Below are 16,496 nucleotides of genomic sequence, written 5' to 3'. Positions count from 1 at the left end.
ACAAATAAGCTGATAAACTCTATAATTACTGAATTGTATCTATAAACTTTGCATAAAGTGCTTTTGTTTATACTTTGGATTTGTAGTGCATTTTGGCATGAATGGCCCACCGTATTTAGTTTCGCAGTGTTACATTACGGTAGTAGTCTGGTGATCTTTGATTGTTTTACTTGTAATATAGCCTAACGTGTGTGGTTTTATCATTACCCAGACGATCGTCAATGTGCAGTTCTGTCCACTAGATGGAGACAAACAGCCGAAAAAGAAAGTACTTAATAGGCCTAATGTTTCATAGGGAAAAAAGCCTAGTGTACTACTCTATGTACTGATAATGCTTATTCAGGATTATACAGATGCTGATGGATCCCTGTTAACGTCTTTTCTGCAACCTAAAAGAACACGGGCAAAGCCTAGAATTCCATTGGTATTTATTAGTTTTCCTTTGGTCGAGATTTGTTTACGCTGAGTAGAGAAAAACACACAAACAGGAAGACGGATAGATGGAAAGATGCAGAGGGAGAATACACGATTGTGCATGAAGCAGGTTGATTGATTACTATTATTAAAGAAACACTTACTGGCAGAAAGTTTCCATCACTAATCCAAACCCCTTTGGGCTTTCTAGCTCTGCTAGTGCCAGCCATGAACCCCCACAGACTTCTGGGAACGCTTACAGACCGCTGCACCCCTCGCCGAGTGCGGAGAAATGGGACACTGACAAAGAGCATTACTTTTGGCTTGGGGCTTTAACTCCATGCTTGGATGGCCATCACTGACCATTCAGAGACAGACAAAAGATAAGCCATGACACTAGAAGTTATGGGCTCCATAAAGCAGCATGGAGCACGCTAACATCAAATGTCATGTGTGCCCAAGTAAGTAAGACGATGCATCCCATATTGGCAAATATGTACACCCTTCAATGAACGTCTGCAGCACTGGATTCAGAACATTTACCTTGTGTCTGTCCATTTTATCAGCTCCACTGACCATACAGGAGCAATTTGTAGTTTGGAGCAATTACAGGTTGTAGTCCACGTTTCTCTGCATACTTTCTTTTTCCTCAATTTACCCTGCTCTTCAATGGACAGGACCACCACACTGCAGCTATGGTGTGGTAATGTGTGATGTGCTGAAATGAGTGGATCAGACACAGCTGGGCTACACAACTTTTTCAACACTGTCCACTCTGTTAGAGTCAGAGATAGTAGCTCATCTGTTGCTGTACAGTTTGTGTTGGTCGTCCTCTAGTCCTTCATGAGTGGACGCAGGGTATCACCCATAGGACGCTGTTGGTTGGATATTTTTATGACACTGGGTGCTTTAAAAAATCTAGAAGCACTGTTGTGTCTGATCCACTCGTAGTAGCCCAACACACACCAACACATCACCACCATGTCAGTGTCACTGCAGCGGTGAGAATGATCCACCACCCAGGTCGTTCCTGCTCTGTGGGGGTCCTGACCATTGAAGAGCAGGGAAAACGGCAATAAGAAAGTCTGTGGAGAAACAGGTGGACTACACTCTGTAATTATAGAACTACAGTGGGCTCCTGTATGGTCGGCGGATCTGATCAAATGGACAGATACAAGGTAAGTGTTCCTAATCCAGTGCTCATTCAGTGTGTATTAAAACCAGTGCTGCAGACGTTCATTGGATGCATTGTCTGATGAACTGTGCTAATGAATGAAAAGTATTTTCATATTTTGCACCTTTATTTTGAGCTTATTCTGTTTGTTTTATGTGTATGCTGCTGGACAGCTCTTAATTTCCCTTTCATATTAATAATGTTATATCTTTTACTTTGAGAACAATACAGTAATTGCGTGCACATTCCTCATCTCCACATGCCGAAAGGATAATGTAGAAATATTGCATTAAGGGATTATGAAAGGATAAAAAAACTTTCCATTACCCAAAAAATATTATGTTGTGGTTCTTGTCCACCCACAAGATCCATTTTTCATTGTTTGGACAGTTGGGGAGCCAGCAAAGCTCATGTGGCTTTGCTGAGCTGCACACAGTACATTTAGCGAAGGAGTTACACATCATTAACAAGACTGTGAGAGAACAAAATGGCCAAATGGCCTGCAGAACATTGGACTGTTTTGGGCAAATTTCACACCTCTGCATACCTTATCTTTAATAGGACAATAAACCTCAACTCTGTAAGGAAAAGGATGAGTGTGAAGGCATGAGGGAAAATATCATTTTCAAGTCACATGCACAGTTGGCTAGGTTTGAGGACAGAGTCTTCCATATGGGCTCGCTGGATTGGTTTTCTCTACAGTGTGGGTTTAAAACTAGGCTTGCTCCTTGGCCTAATCATTCATGCTGATGCTGGCCTTCAATTCCTATCTTGCAGATGCCAAATCCTAGTCCATAAGAAAACCAACAAAAATGTGTAGATTGGCATAAAACTGTACATTTATTATTAATTTTACCCACTGGGAAACTAAAGCTGTAGATAGTCCTTGGACAAAACCCTAACCCTAATGCTACAGCTGGCATCCTCAGCAGCATGAATATGTTTTAAGTCACTTTGAATAAGAACATTTGCCAAATGTCATAAATATAATGAAAGTTAATGTAAACGTAAGGGTGGCACGGTGGCGCAGCAGGTAGGTGTCGCAGTCCCACAGCTCCGGCGTCCTAGAGGTTGTGGGTTCGATTCCTGCTCCGGGTGACTGTCTGTGAGGAGTGTGGTGTGTTCTCCCTGTGTCTGTGTGGGTTTCCTCCGGGTGACTGTCTGTGAGGAGTGTGGTGTGTTCTCCCTGTGTCTGCGTGGGTTTCCTCCGGGTGACTGTCTGTGAGGAGTGTGGTGTGTTCTCCCTGTGTCTACGTGGGTTTCCTCCGGGTGACTGTCTGTGAGGAGTGTGGTGTGTTCTCCCTGTGTCTGCGTGGGTTTCCTCCGGGTGACTGTCTGTGAGGAGTGTGGTGTGTTCTCCCTGTGTCTGCGTGGGTTTCCTCCGGGTGACTGTCTGTGAGGAGTGTGGTGTGTTCTCCCTGTGTCTACGTGGGTTTCCTCCGGGTGACTGTCTGTGAGGAGTGTGGTGTGTTCTCTCTGTGTCTGCGTGGGTTTCCTCCGGGTGACTGTCTGTGAGGAGTGTGGTGTGTTCTCCCTGTGTCTGCGTGGGTTTCCTCCGGGTGACTGTCTGTGAGGAGTGTGGTGTGTTCTCTCTGTGTCTGCGTGGGTTTCCTCCGGGTGACTGTCTGTGAGGTGTGTGGTGTGTTTTCCCTGTGTCTGCGTGGGTTTCCTCCGGGTGACTGTCTGTGAGGAGTGTGGTGTGTTCTCCCTGTGTCTGCGTGGGTTTCCTCCGGGTGCTCCGGTTTCCTCCCACAGTCCAAAAAACACACGTTGGTAGGTGGATTGGCGACTCAAAAGTGTCCGTAGGTGTGAGTGTGTGAGTGAATGTGTGTGTGTGTCTGTGTTGCCCTGTGAAGGACTGGTGCCCCCTCCAGGGTGTATTCCCGCCTTGCGCCCAATGATTCCAGGTAGGCTCTGGACCCACCACGACCCAAACATACCAAAAGAAAAACATGAGAAGTATTAAAGTAGCTGGTTCATACAGAACTGCTTCTACATCTTCTTTGGACATCTAGCATCTTTTGCAGAGCACTGACATTTGTTTGGAGGCCTGCTTCTCTTTGGGATCCTTTTTGTCTACAACAAAATAGTATACATTTTAGGTGTGAGCAATAATGATAAACTGTTCAGAGGCTTGCGCTCTGTCAGGACATTAGCGACAATATGTTATAAGTAAAAATATCACATGAAAAAAAAAATCTCAAGGCAAACCATACAGCCGGATTAAACTTGCGACACACATCTGAGGAAATGGCACTAGCTAGAAGCCACCTCTGATTAGAATACATATTCTAACATAATATATAACATAATCAAAGACTGTGGGATTTCAACAAATGAGATACTATCTGCAGCTGGCTGAGATTCCGCATAGTGGAGCCATGACTGGCAGGACATTTGCCCAGGAGGAACATGATTTGCAATTTGATGAGGGGAGAGTATTGTTTTCAGAACTGTGCATTCCACTCTGGAATGAACTTGTGTGGTCACTCCAATGAACTGAACGAAACAAACGATCAGTTCTTATTTAGACGTTTCTAGAAGATAAGCTCTAAGTCAGACATCCAAGACATGGTTACCATAAACAACCATGAAACACCATGAGACACATCGCTTGAGGTAGTGTCCAGATTAAATCATTTATTGGATTGCGAGAGCGAGAGATGGCTCTAATAGGATGTTTGCACACGGACTTTGATGCACAGGCTGTTTTTCATTTACTCTGGAGCACTATAGCGAGCTCCTCCTGAGACCAGGTTCCCACAGCGTGACACTGATATTGACTGTGTAAAAGAGACAGAGGCAGATAGAGATGATTTTCCCTTAGAGGTGCATTCACATACATAAGACATTATGCAAAAGTGTGTGTGCTCTGAACAGCTTTCTTTCCATTCATCTCAACAACTCACAAAAAACACACAGGGTCATTAAAGTGATGCACTAAATGGCACCCTTTATGGAGTTAAACAACATGTGTTTTGTTACAAGCTAGATCCCTTTGGTGCACTGCATCTAAAACATGTATTTTCTTGATAAATCAGCAGTGATTAGTCAGCAATTTGAATGATGAGGCATAGTTTGAATTCTATCGGTGGTGTCTCACTTTCCTTCTTCGCCTATAAACAATGAGAGGCTATGAATGGTCACCTTTTCTTCAGTTAAGTCCATTTCTGTTGGGCATTCTTTAAAAACACTGTTTATTTGAATTATCTTTCAAGTAAATGGCTGATTACTCATTTGCTGTCATATAAAAAAAATGACAGCCTGTTTGAATTGTTAAAATCCATTCCAAATGGAGCACCGAAACATGAGCCCAATGTGACTATAAACAGTAAACGTCAGACTTGCCAAGCAGATGCCAACCTCCTGTTCATTTAGAGAAGATTTCCAAATAAGTGCGCATGTGTGTGCTGTCTGTAACAGTTTAGCTTTAGCTCTAAATAACTGCTGTCCTCTTGCTTACCGAGAGAGTGAGCCTATGTTAAAGGGTCATTTACATTAGCATTTAAGGGCCCTTTTTAAGAGGAAGCACTTGTGGTATTTGGCACAGGTCTGTGACTTCTAGCAAATCACTTCTTGCAGAGGAGAATGTGGAAAACGAGAAAAAAAAGTGCATTAAATAAGTGAGGGGTACAAAAGATAGTCCGAAACTTAATACATGCCACTATACACTTCATTCTGAGAACTAATTACATACTTTAATATTTACAAACACTTCAATTCACATTTGGAATATTAAAAACAATTATCCTAATGTATTTTGTGGACTGTGTCTACGTTGTCCAAACACTTCAATTTATTAACATGAATACACAATCTATCATGAGTTTCTGATGGCTGGTTCGGTCAAAATATCTGAAAAAAAAATGAGCCAAATAATATTTTAAAAAATACATTCCAGACGTGGGCAGCTGCCTACAGCCAAAAAATGTAAAACTTCCTTTTTTTTTTTAAATACTGACCTTACAGTTAGACTTTACATCAACATCTATTTACACCACTTCTGTGTGTTTAAGCTAACATTTCCATTCCCTTTATGTTCCTGTCAGAACCTTACAGCAAGACTTACTAAACCTGTGATACGTTCTATGTTTTATTTTGGCCATATCCGTGTTCATGGCGTGGGGCTTGCTTGTTTAAACTAGTGCACAGCATTCTTGTTTGATTATTAATCCTGATTGATCAAACTCATGTCCAGGCAGTTCACAAGCTTAATCAAGCTGCAATGTTAAGCTAACGTTTTTAATAATCCTCCCTATGATTAAAGTAGCAGCTCTTGCACAATTTAAATTTTTTGATTATGAAAATGAAACGAAGCCCAAACAGTAATGCGTAACATTTGACCATTGCATTAAGGATGAATACAGACACGGTGTTCCACTGAGTGACTTGTTTGGACTTTATAACCCTGGCTATGCTGTCCACAGTTATGTTAGCCTTTAAGCATTCGGTCAAATAAGTGGAAGGAAAATATCGTCCATTAGAACAAGGTAAGACCGTCTCCATTTCCGTGAGAGTAGAAACCCCTGTCATCACCTCCCTCGAAGTACTTTGTTAATAACTTCCTGAGGATCCAGCCACCATTTAAAATAAAAAAGAAGATACAACTCATTTCTCCCCTGTTCTGAGCAATGGTTTCCAAGCAACTGAGCAAAGAGGCCAGTTGGAAGCAGAGTCGTCCTCATCCCTCCTCAGATTGTTTTTATCCTCGCCCCTAGCCTTCTATTTGCACGTGTGGATGTCGTTCATGGTCTCGCACCGCCGGCAACGCACGTAGCAGCACCAGATGAACTTGCACTCGCAGCGCTCCACGTGCCTCACCACGTGCGTGTTGTATCCTCGGCCGCAGCACAGCAGGTTGCAGCCCTCCGGCCCGGCGGAAGTTCGGTTACAGCGGCGCCCGCGCGTTCCCGCCACGCCTAGACGCGGGTCCTCCAGGCAGTAGTTGGGCGACTTGTTGAGGAAGATGAGCTCCTCGCGGCCGATGGGCACACGCCGCTGCTCCTTCTCCTTGCGGCGGAACTTGCGCGCGGAGCGGTCCAGCACCTGCACGCTGTTCTCGTAGCGCTCCTTCAGGTAGCTGCCCACGCGCTCGAACGACGCCATCGTCCGCCAGCACGTCTTCACCGCGCACGAGCCCGAGACGCCGTGGCAACGGCAGTCTGTCGACATCGTTTTGGCGATGGCCTGAAAGAGTGAAGAGCATATGGTCGACAGGTTTTCAACTGGGCTTTTCACACCGAGAGACTGATAAAGACCAAGATGCATGAAATTAATAACCACATGAACAAAGCAGCTCAGACGAATTAATCTACAAGTTACTAATAGAACTTTCTTCATACAATTAGAATCTACCAGCAGAGAAACTGAATGCTGTTCGGCACTGTTCATTCTGTTGGGTGAAATAATAATTAAAAAAGCAATAGTCATTAAGTATATCTAGTACTATAGATGAAACTTTTTTATTTAATTTTATTTGCAAAATATTTCATGGTGTCCAATAATATTTACATTATACCCTTCATTTATATATTTCTTTTTTCTTAAAAATGTGTCTACACCAGTGGGTGACAATTGACCATCACAGTGAGTTTGTGCTTCTAAACTACTCTTTCAAAACAATATGAAGCACCCTGTTATATTTTGGAGCTGCAATAAGAAAATTTGAAATATTGAATATGGAAAACTGATAACACTTCAACAATCAAATTGGTTCAAAAAGAAGTGGTGGGTTGGCCTCAGGTCCTGGAGGAGACCACACTCCTGACACGATCGGGGGAGACAGGTTGTTTGAGTGGAACTGGACACAACTAATAATTAGGGATGCGCCTCTTTTACATTTTTTGGGCTGATGCGATAACCGATAATTAGCACCTTGGAGTAGCCAATACCGATATTAATAACTGATAATTATCTGTTTGTAACTACAGCAAATTCCCCTTGGATTAAAGCTAAACTAATTCTTTTTATCATAGGTTTCCACATGACAAGCCTTTTCTTCAATATTTGGGCATTTCTGTACTTTTTCATTTTATCTTTTAAGTTTATTAGTTGTGATGTACCGCTGGTGCAATGAATGGTTTCTAGAGGGGCACTGATTAGTGCAGCACCGTGTTTGTTTTGGAGAGCGAGGGGGAGAGTGACATAAAGCAGCCCCAAGCGAGGGAGAGAGTGTGTTTGTAATCATTTATCATCGTGTTTCAGTAATAAATTCAGACACTAGATGACTCTATATCTATTTTCATGTGTTTTATATCAGAAGGGCTCCTGCACTCTGGTGGCTGAGTATATCTTTGGTTTAACCTGCTGTGTGTGTGTGTGTTTACACCTCTGTGTGTGCGTGTACTGAGTGTCACTTATATTTTAAATTAGTTTTTGACAGAGAAATTTAATTCCAGAGACTGTTCTCTACAGAAAGTGTGAAAAACATCCACAAAGCAGATGTAGTTGTGTATTTATATGCGACAGTGCAAAGTTAGCAGTTGTAATATCGGCTATAATTCCAACATCGGACCGATAACATTAACTAAAAAATCCACATATCGGATAATCCACAAGTAATATATCATGCATCACTATTAATAATTGTGGAGAAAATTGTACAAAATCTTGGTGTTAAACAAACCATAAAAACGCTCTTTTTCAAATCTTGTTTGTATGTAGGATAAAGTCCTACTCCAAGGTGTGCAACTACTCACTTATTTAATTCATTTTCATTAACGTACAAGGCCAATGCAGTGGTTTGGTGACATTCCTCCTTTTCCAGTTTTCTAGGAAATGTTTGATGATTGCAGCTTGTTTCAGTAACGATACATGATTTATTTGAAAGTATTGGAAAGCTTAGAAAAGGATAACTTCACAAGCTTGTGGATGTTCAGCAAAAAACTATCTTTCAGGCATGCCTCAATACACTTTCAGAAAACCTGTCACTATGTCATACGTTCTAGGGCACATATTCACTACTTTTAGTTGAGGAAGATTCTACGTTAAAAGTTGTCCCTTTACAATTTTAATTAATAAATATAATAAGTCTTAAGATTATCACAAATAATCACAAACTCTTCATTCATTCATTGTGTGTAACTGCTTATCCTGTCAGGGTCACTGTGGGTCCGGAGCCTACCTGGAATCATCGGGCATATGGCAGGAACACACCTGGGAGGGGGTGCCCATCCTTCACCGGGCGACACACACACTCACGGACACTTTTGAGTCACCAATCCACCTACCAACGTGTGTTTTTGGACTGTGGGAGGAAACCGGAGCACCCGGAGGAAACCCACACGGACACAGAGAACACACCAACTCCTCAAAGACAGTCACCTGGAGGAAACCCACACAGACACAGGGAGAACACGCCAACTCCTCACAGACAGTCACCCGGAGGAAACCCACGCAGACACAGGGAGAACACACCAACTCCTCACAGACAATCACCCGGAGGAAACCCACGCACACACAGGGAGAACACACCACACTCCTCACAGACAGTCACCCGGAGGAAACCCACACAGACAAAGGGAGAACACACCAACTCCTCACAGACAGTCACCCGGAGGAAACCCACGCAGACACAGGGAGAACACACCAACTCCTCACAGACAGTCACCCGGAGGAAACCCACGCAGACACAGGGAGAACACACCAACTCCTCACAGACAGTCACCCGGAGGAAACCCACACAGACACAGGGAGAACACACCAACTCCTCACAGACAGTGACCCGGAGGAAACTCACGCAGACACAGGGAGAACACACCAACTCCTCACAGACAGTCACCCGGAGGAAACCCACGCAGACACAGGGAGAACACACCAACTCCTCACAGACAGTCACCTGGAGGAAACCCACGCAGACACAGGGAGAACACACCAACTCCTCACAGACAGTCACCCGGAGCGGGAATGGAACCCACAACCTCCAGGTCCCTGGAGCTGTGTGACTGTGACACCTACCTGCAGCGCCACCGTGCCGCCTTAATCACATTTGTGAATATCAAAAATCAGTCGTGTGTGTTATTGAAAAGCTGTGTCTTCACATTTTGACAGACACAGTTTTGTTTTCTCAGTTTCTGTGAATGGTTTGAACTGTGTAAAAAAAATGTGAAGACTGCATCCCAACATGTGAAAAATATGAGTGTGTGTACAAACAAACCCTGAAGCAAAGAGGCCCAGTGCGCCAAATATTACACAGTACGACAGACATCCTGAACACGAAGCAAAACACTGAACCAAATGTCAACCACCAGGAAAATTTACCTCATGATTTTTCACTCATAACCACAACCACTTTGGTGGCAACCAGACAGTGGGAAAGCTGTGGATTTGTGAGATTCTAACCCTGTTGAGCTGGTTGATCTATTTGGCAGATGTATTGGTGAGACCTTGCACTGTGGTACATGTCTGTACGATGCTCTGTGGTTCCAAACCTATGTCTTGGTGTAGAGTGTCTCTAAATTCTCTTGAGCAATTTGCAGGAAAGGCTGAGGAATTCAGCACAAATCTGCCTTCTAATTTCCAACTGGCAAACATAAACCTCTCACAGTAATGGAGAACAGACTCAGAAGGAAGGGTGTAACTCATTTGACCAACAAATTGTTGCAGTTATAACAGTCTGATTTTATTATATTGCCATTTTAAAATGGCTTGTTTTCAGGCAGCTAGAACATCTGCAAGGCGTTTTTATCAATTCACACAGTGGCTTACTGCAGAAATTTGTGGTCATCTGCTTTCTTTTATTGGCAATGTCCAATAAAGGAGTAGAAGAAGGAATGGAGGACAGGAAAAGCTAGAGGTGTGCTGCCAATTCAAAAAGATTAGCTAGTGCTATGGAATGAGACGAGTTCAGAATCTAACACAAGATTTTGAAAGGAAAAAGACCTTTTTTCCACACTGTCATGCCTTACATATTTATTCATATTAGTATGAAGTAGCATTGCCCTCTCGTAAATCTCTCTTTTATCTCTAGCACAGATCATCTGATCATATCTTTCCCTACACTTACTCCTCTGTGTTCCTTGAATACTATTTATATAGGTTTCATTGATGTGATGCTCTGATCTGAGTATTTCTTTAAACATGATTAAATGTATGTGTGTGTTACAAGTCAGCTCTCTGGTGCTTTACATCTAAAAAGTACATAATTTACACCCATACATACTGGAATTTAAATATGGGTGTATATAATGCCTCTGCCCCAAATCTACATAAGAAGTCTACGTACGAAATCTTTTATATTCCAATATAAGTTGCAGCTCCCTCTAACTTTTAGTGCACCATTGTAGAAGTGTAGTTTTATGAATTCTGCAGGAAGAAGATAGACTTAGGATTAAAGGCAATTTCTATGACTGTGGGGAAATGGTGTTCGGTTTTTAGAAGCTCCATGTCTTTTAAGGTGGAATAAATTTGAGGGAAAAAAAGGGCTGTTGTTTGTACGTGGCTGAAGTTGAACCTGTCGGTAAGTATTTATTCACAGTTTGAATTACCACAGAAACTCATTTGTTATGAGTTGTTTAGTTTCGTATGTCGTTCGGTCTGTGTTTACTTTCATGCAGTTAGCACTCTCCTGAATTTAGAGTCAGTTCAACCTACACCAAAAGTACATCAATTTTACCCATATGTGGAGCAGGAATAGTGCAATATCATTACCTCTCTTCATGCTTTTCTATGTTTGGAGATCTCTTTGTTGTCCTAAACCCTAAAAAATACATTTTTCCTGCTGTCAGCAGAGAGAGAGAGAGAGATAAAGCCTAGCATACGGGACCAAAATAGTTTGTATTTTGTTACCAATTTACAGACATTTACAGGCTTTGTAAACACACTAAAGCTGCTTGGAGTGCAGTCAGACTTTGGCAAATGGAGAGGAAATATCCTCAGAATTTTATAAAAAGTCTTTTATTGATTAAAACTCTGAACGTCATCTTTAAGGTGTGAGGAGTTGTTATGGTACACCTGGTAAGTCAAAGATCACTGTGTATTTATCTCTCACCTGTCTCCCTGCCTCGCTGTTATGCTGGTTCATGATGAGCAAGGCATCTTCCCCACGGGTAGAGGTGTTTTTGGGCATGTTGTCAATGAAGCGGCGGCTGAACCATGTCCCATACGCAATGTCGTCCGAACAACCGCCCCAGTGCCAGCCCTCAGTGAGAGAGCCACTGCCAGTCAGGGTGCTGTCACATGAACATTCTGTCATATTCCCTGTGCTGCATGAGCGAGTGACTGCATGGACCAGGCCTGCAGCCATTATAGCGTAAATGAATGCTGTTTCTTTTGTTCCTGGGAATCAACAACAGAGAGACAGAAATGACATCAGCCTGACTCTTAGTTCAAAGTGAGCTATTAGGTACTTAAAAAACTAAATAAAAACTTAAAATGCAACAGCAGTCCCCAATAAATAAATAAATAAATAAATAAATAAATGGCCTTGGGTAGTATCCACACAAACTACATATTCTGTATCATTAGTCAGGAAATATAATTGTATCCTATTTTATTAAAATATATTTGTTGAACTGCTTTTTTTATTATATTATATTCTATATCTATTTTAACGAATAATATAATTTAAAGATACTCTTTACCCTATAATTATTACCTAATTAGTTTTATTACCTAAAACTTCAGTAATGCACCCAACTGAACTTTAAGGTCTTTGTTATACATCTGAGAGTTTATTTATACTGTTTGTATATTGATGAACAAAAATGTACCCCTGGTTATGTATAAGGAAAACAATACAAGTAAAAACAATAAACAACTTTCCATATACATTCATTCATTAATTCATTGTCTGTAACTGCTTAGCCAGTTCAGGATCGCAGTCGGTCCAGAATCACCGGGCGCAAAGTGGGATTACACCCTGGAGAGACGTCAGTCTTTTATAGGGCGACACACACTCACACCTATGGACACTTATGAGTCTCCAGTACATCTACCAACATGTGTTTTTGGACTGTGGGAGGAAACCGGAGCACCCGGAGGAAACCCACGCAGACATGGGGAGAACACACCACACTCCTCACAGACAGTCACCCGGAGGAAACCCACGCAGACACAGGGAGAATACACCACACTCCTCACAGACAGTCACCCGGAGGAAACCCACACAGACACAGGGAGAACACACCACACTCCTCACAGACAGTCACCCGGAGGAAACCCACGCAGACACAGGGAGAACACACCACACTCCTCACAAACGGTCACCCGGAGGAAACCCATGCAGACACAGGGAGAACACACCACACTCCTCACAGATGGTCACCCAGAGGAAACCCACGCAGACACAGGGAGAACACACCACACTCCTCACAGACAGTCACCCGGAGCAGGAATCTAACCCACAACCCAAGGACCCTGGAGCTGTACACAAACATAATTAAGTATGTATCTAATTTGATTTCCTTCCACGCTTTAACTCTAATAATTCCCCCCTCCTCCCTCCTGTCATTGATTAAACCCCAAAAAAGACATAAATCAAAATAATATGTTTAGAGCTTATGTCAATAAAAACCAAACAAAAAACAAAACAAATCCTGCCTCCCATATCCCTTTGTTTATTGTTTATGTTATAAGAAACTTTTCTCGTCAAATCAATTAGTTCAGCGCTAAATCAATTAGTTCACCCTCATATGGACACGCCTGGTTTGCACCTGAATAGGAAATTATACTTTAATCGGTCAAAACATATGCAATTGCACTGGCAAACTACAAAGCTACATAAATGCTATGCAGCCACGATAGATACTGTATCATGTCCTACACTGCATAAAAAACTCCCTGTGTCTGCGTGGGTTTCCTCCGGGTGCTCAAAATTGTTACAAACACATATAAAAACTCAGTCAGAATTTAAGTGAATTAACGATTTTTTTAACAGATAATGAAAAGTTTGTTTCATGTTCAGGAATGTATAATAATAATGTGTCTTGATCAAGGCTTCATGAATCACCTAAATGTGTAGAAAACATATCTGCATAAACATTAATATATTATATGATGCTCCTGAATATTGAGATCACTGGCGACAGTAGGCTAGACTCCATATGCTCATACTCGCAATGTGTTCAGTGTCAACATAAAATGTAGCCAATGAAATAAAGCACTATAAAGTAACGTGAGGATTAAATCAAAGAAAAAGAACATATCTAAGCTATTTTTGCTTTCTTTTCTTCAGTTTACTTTAACACATTCATGGTGGGTCAGAAACCTGACTTTTAACAGTCTGTAAAGTAAAACTTTAATGTCACAAATCCCCTCCTATTAAAAACTAAGAGGCCACTTCTGCTTGTGTCCAGCACCAAACTGTGGAGACGGTTCATGCTGAGGGCTGGCTAAAATGAAGCAGATGTGCTGTCCAGCTGCTCCACCATTCTAACCGACTAATAGTCTGTGAAGGAAACCTATAGAAATATCTATGAGTGCAGCATATATATATATATCCCTTCTGAATCAGCAAATGGTTTTGGCCATTATTTACACAATAATCAGTTTAAGGCTCTTATGTAGGCGGAGTAAAACATGAAACATATTGTAATGTGTTATATTCGCCTTCACTTGTGTGTATTTGCTTTTGCTCTAGTGAATTTTCTTTTTTTTTTTTTAAATATTTACCGAAATTAATGCATTAAACGAGATTCTTAGAGGATTTCAGCAAAGCTGTTGGAAAATCGCAACCTACTCTGTCAGACGTTATATTCAAGTGCTCGCATTAATTTCCATTAATAAAATAATAAGTATAATTAGAACCAAAGAAAGAAAGAAAGAAGAAAAGCAGTATTAAACTATTGCAAGCAAGAAAAACCCAAGCTGGATGGCGAACGAAAGAAATAGAAAAAAACTATTTAATAAAAAGAGAAATCTTATGTGAGGGTTGGTGGGTTGTACGATGTTTCTCTCTTGCTCTCACCGCTCGTGAGCTCATAGCCGAAGCCGGGCGGCTCGCGCGTCGTGCTGCAGTTCCAGCGCTCGTGCCTGAACTGTGTCCTGCACTCAGAAACGGCCAGGCGCGCGCCCTCCGCCACGCTCGTGAGCAGGTGGGGCTTCCGGCGACACACGTCTTTCTGCCGGGCGGACAGAGGTAGCGTGGTGCAGGTCGACTTCTCCGACAGACCACCGATAGAGGAAACACCCAGCCACCTGTAGAGAGAGAGATGGGGGGGGGGGGTCCAGAAGGGTTATACAAATCAATTTATTAGCATATAATCTACATGAAAAGCATTAAATGAAACAAGACGTTCTGAAGCAGCTGCACATGCTCCAAAACCCACCAGGCACACTTTTTTTTCTGGTAACACACAAACACAAAACCAGTGAACCCAGTAAACATTTAGCCGTTGATTCAAGGTTGAAATAACGTAATGATTGACGTCTAATCAACGTTCTCTTAAGGTTGAAAATGAAAGTTGAAAAGACGTCCAAACACAGACATTGAAAAGACGATTATTAGACGTATTTTTGGGAAGTGTCCTGAGATTGACGACTTTCTTCATTTTTAAACAAACTGTGAATAAATCTTCATCGTGTGTTCTTTGAAAGGTCTTGAGAGGTTCTTTGAACAGAACTTAACTTTAAAGCTGCCGGTTTAAAGGCTGAGAACGTGAGAACGCAGCTGATTAACTTCCTGAGTACAGTACATCATTTGGGGAAATTAAACAGGCCGCAGTTTGCACTCTCTTTAGTGAACATTATTAAGAGTACCATATTCTATAACTGTTGTAGACTTTAAAGTGCTGATTGAATATGTCCCAATATACGCCAGGGCTTATATTATGTCATTTTATTTGAGGTTTTATTTTTTATAATGGATGTTTACAAATACTCACAGGATGTACTGTAGATGTAATAAACACGACTGGACTTTAAAACCATTATTTTTCACAGCTTGTTTCTTACGTGGACAATAATGTATAACTTTATCCTGTGAGTGTAATTCTGGGTATTTATAGCCTTTTAAAAAAATAAAATAAATAGAATTTATGAGCAAGAGTTATCAAGTTAATCGGTTGTGCGGAATAAATACATTTTATTTCAGCATTTATTTTTTATTCCCTCTCAGAAAATAAACAAAAGCGCTCAGACACTTACTACAAAACACGTACTGGTCATTTGTGTCGCTGAATAACTTGTATCGTAATTACAAGAGAATTACTTGTAAGGACTTAACCGAGTGATAGCAAACAGATAAAACAAATAAAACAGATAAAAACTGTTTGAGTGGAAAACGTTGAGATGTATTTAATCTTTTCAAACATGTAGCCTAATGTAATGTGAACCGTTAACGGAGCTCATCCTGACAATGTACGTTCTTATACACACAACTCTGACTTTATGAAACGGACTAGTTAACTAACAGATTTCCCTGGTAATTTAGGTTATGTTAGCGGCTATGGGTTGTATGGAGTACTCACATCCAGCTGGCCTGGCACCAGAGCGGCTGAGAGGACAGAAAGACGAGGATGAAGAAGCGCAGGGAAGGCGTCCAGCGGCGGCGGGTCTTCTCCATGTCCGCTTCATTTAAAAGTACAGAGAGGGCGCGCGCGCTCCGACAAAATTCCCCTCATAACCGACATCTACATCGAACTGACCGCTGTAATCCGAAAATACCTACTTTGTTCTTGGCTGTTTATTACGTTTTTTTTTTTCCTTTTTGTCCATTCAATAGACACTCGAAAGCTGTCAGTTTTCGTCTCGGGGGTTTGAGACACTCTCAGGTGGATTTCAAGATTTACTTTAGCCCCCCTCCTTTTTTTTTAACTGAACTCCCTCACCGTGGGTGTTAAATTCAGCTCCTCACGCTTTGAATGTCCCACCTGCCAGGTCCCGATTGGCCAAACACTCTGATAATATTTAAATAAGCGAACCTCCCATTGGACAAAATGTACAAGGAGGGAACCCTTTTTTTTTCCTCCAC

The 16,496-nt window shown here is 41.8% G+C and overlaps 1 protein-coding gene across 1 annotated transcript; it reads right to left on the bottom strand.

Annotated features, from left to right (window-relative positions):
- Positions 1-5,342: 5,342 nt before the first annotated feature.
- Positions 5,343-16,284, bottom strand: wnt16 (wingless-type MMTV integration site family, member 16). The gene is made up of 4 exons (XM_066669147.1): positions 15,994-16,284; positions 14,493-14,722; positions 11,577-11,863; positions 5,343-6,775 (listed from the first exon to the last, which is right to left on the bottom strand). The coding sequence occupies exons 1-4, from the start codon at positions 16,086-16,088 to the stop codon at positions 6,311-6,313; spliced, it is 1,077 nt and encodes a 358-aa protein (XP_066525244.1). The 5' UTR covers positions 16,089-16,284; the 3' UTR covers positions 5,343-6,310.
- Positions 16,285-16,496: the final 212 nt, after the last annotated feature.

Source organism: Hoplias malabaricus, chromosome 4 (genome assembly GCF_029633855.1).
Source record: "Hoplias malabaricus isolate fHopMal1 chromosome 4, fHopMal1.hap1, whole genome shotgun sequence".
Taxonomy (NCBI): Eukaryota; Metazoa; Chordata; class Actinopteri; order Characiformes; family Erythrinidae; genus Hoplias; species Hoplias malabaricus.
This window is presented reverse-complemented; position numbering and strand designations above follow the sequence as displayed.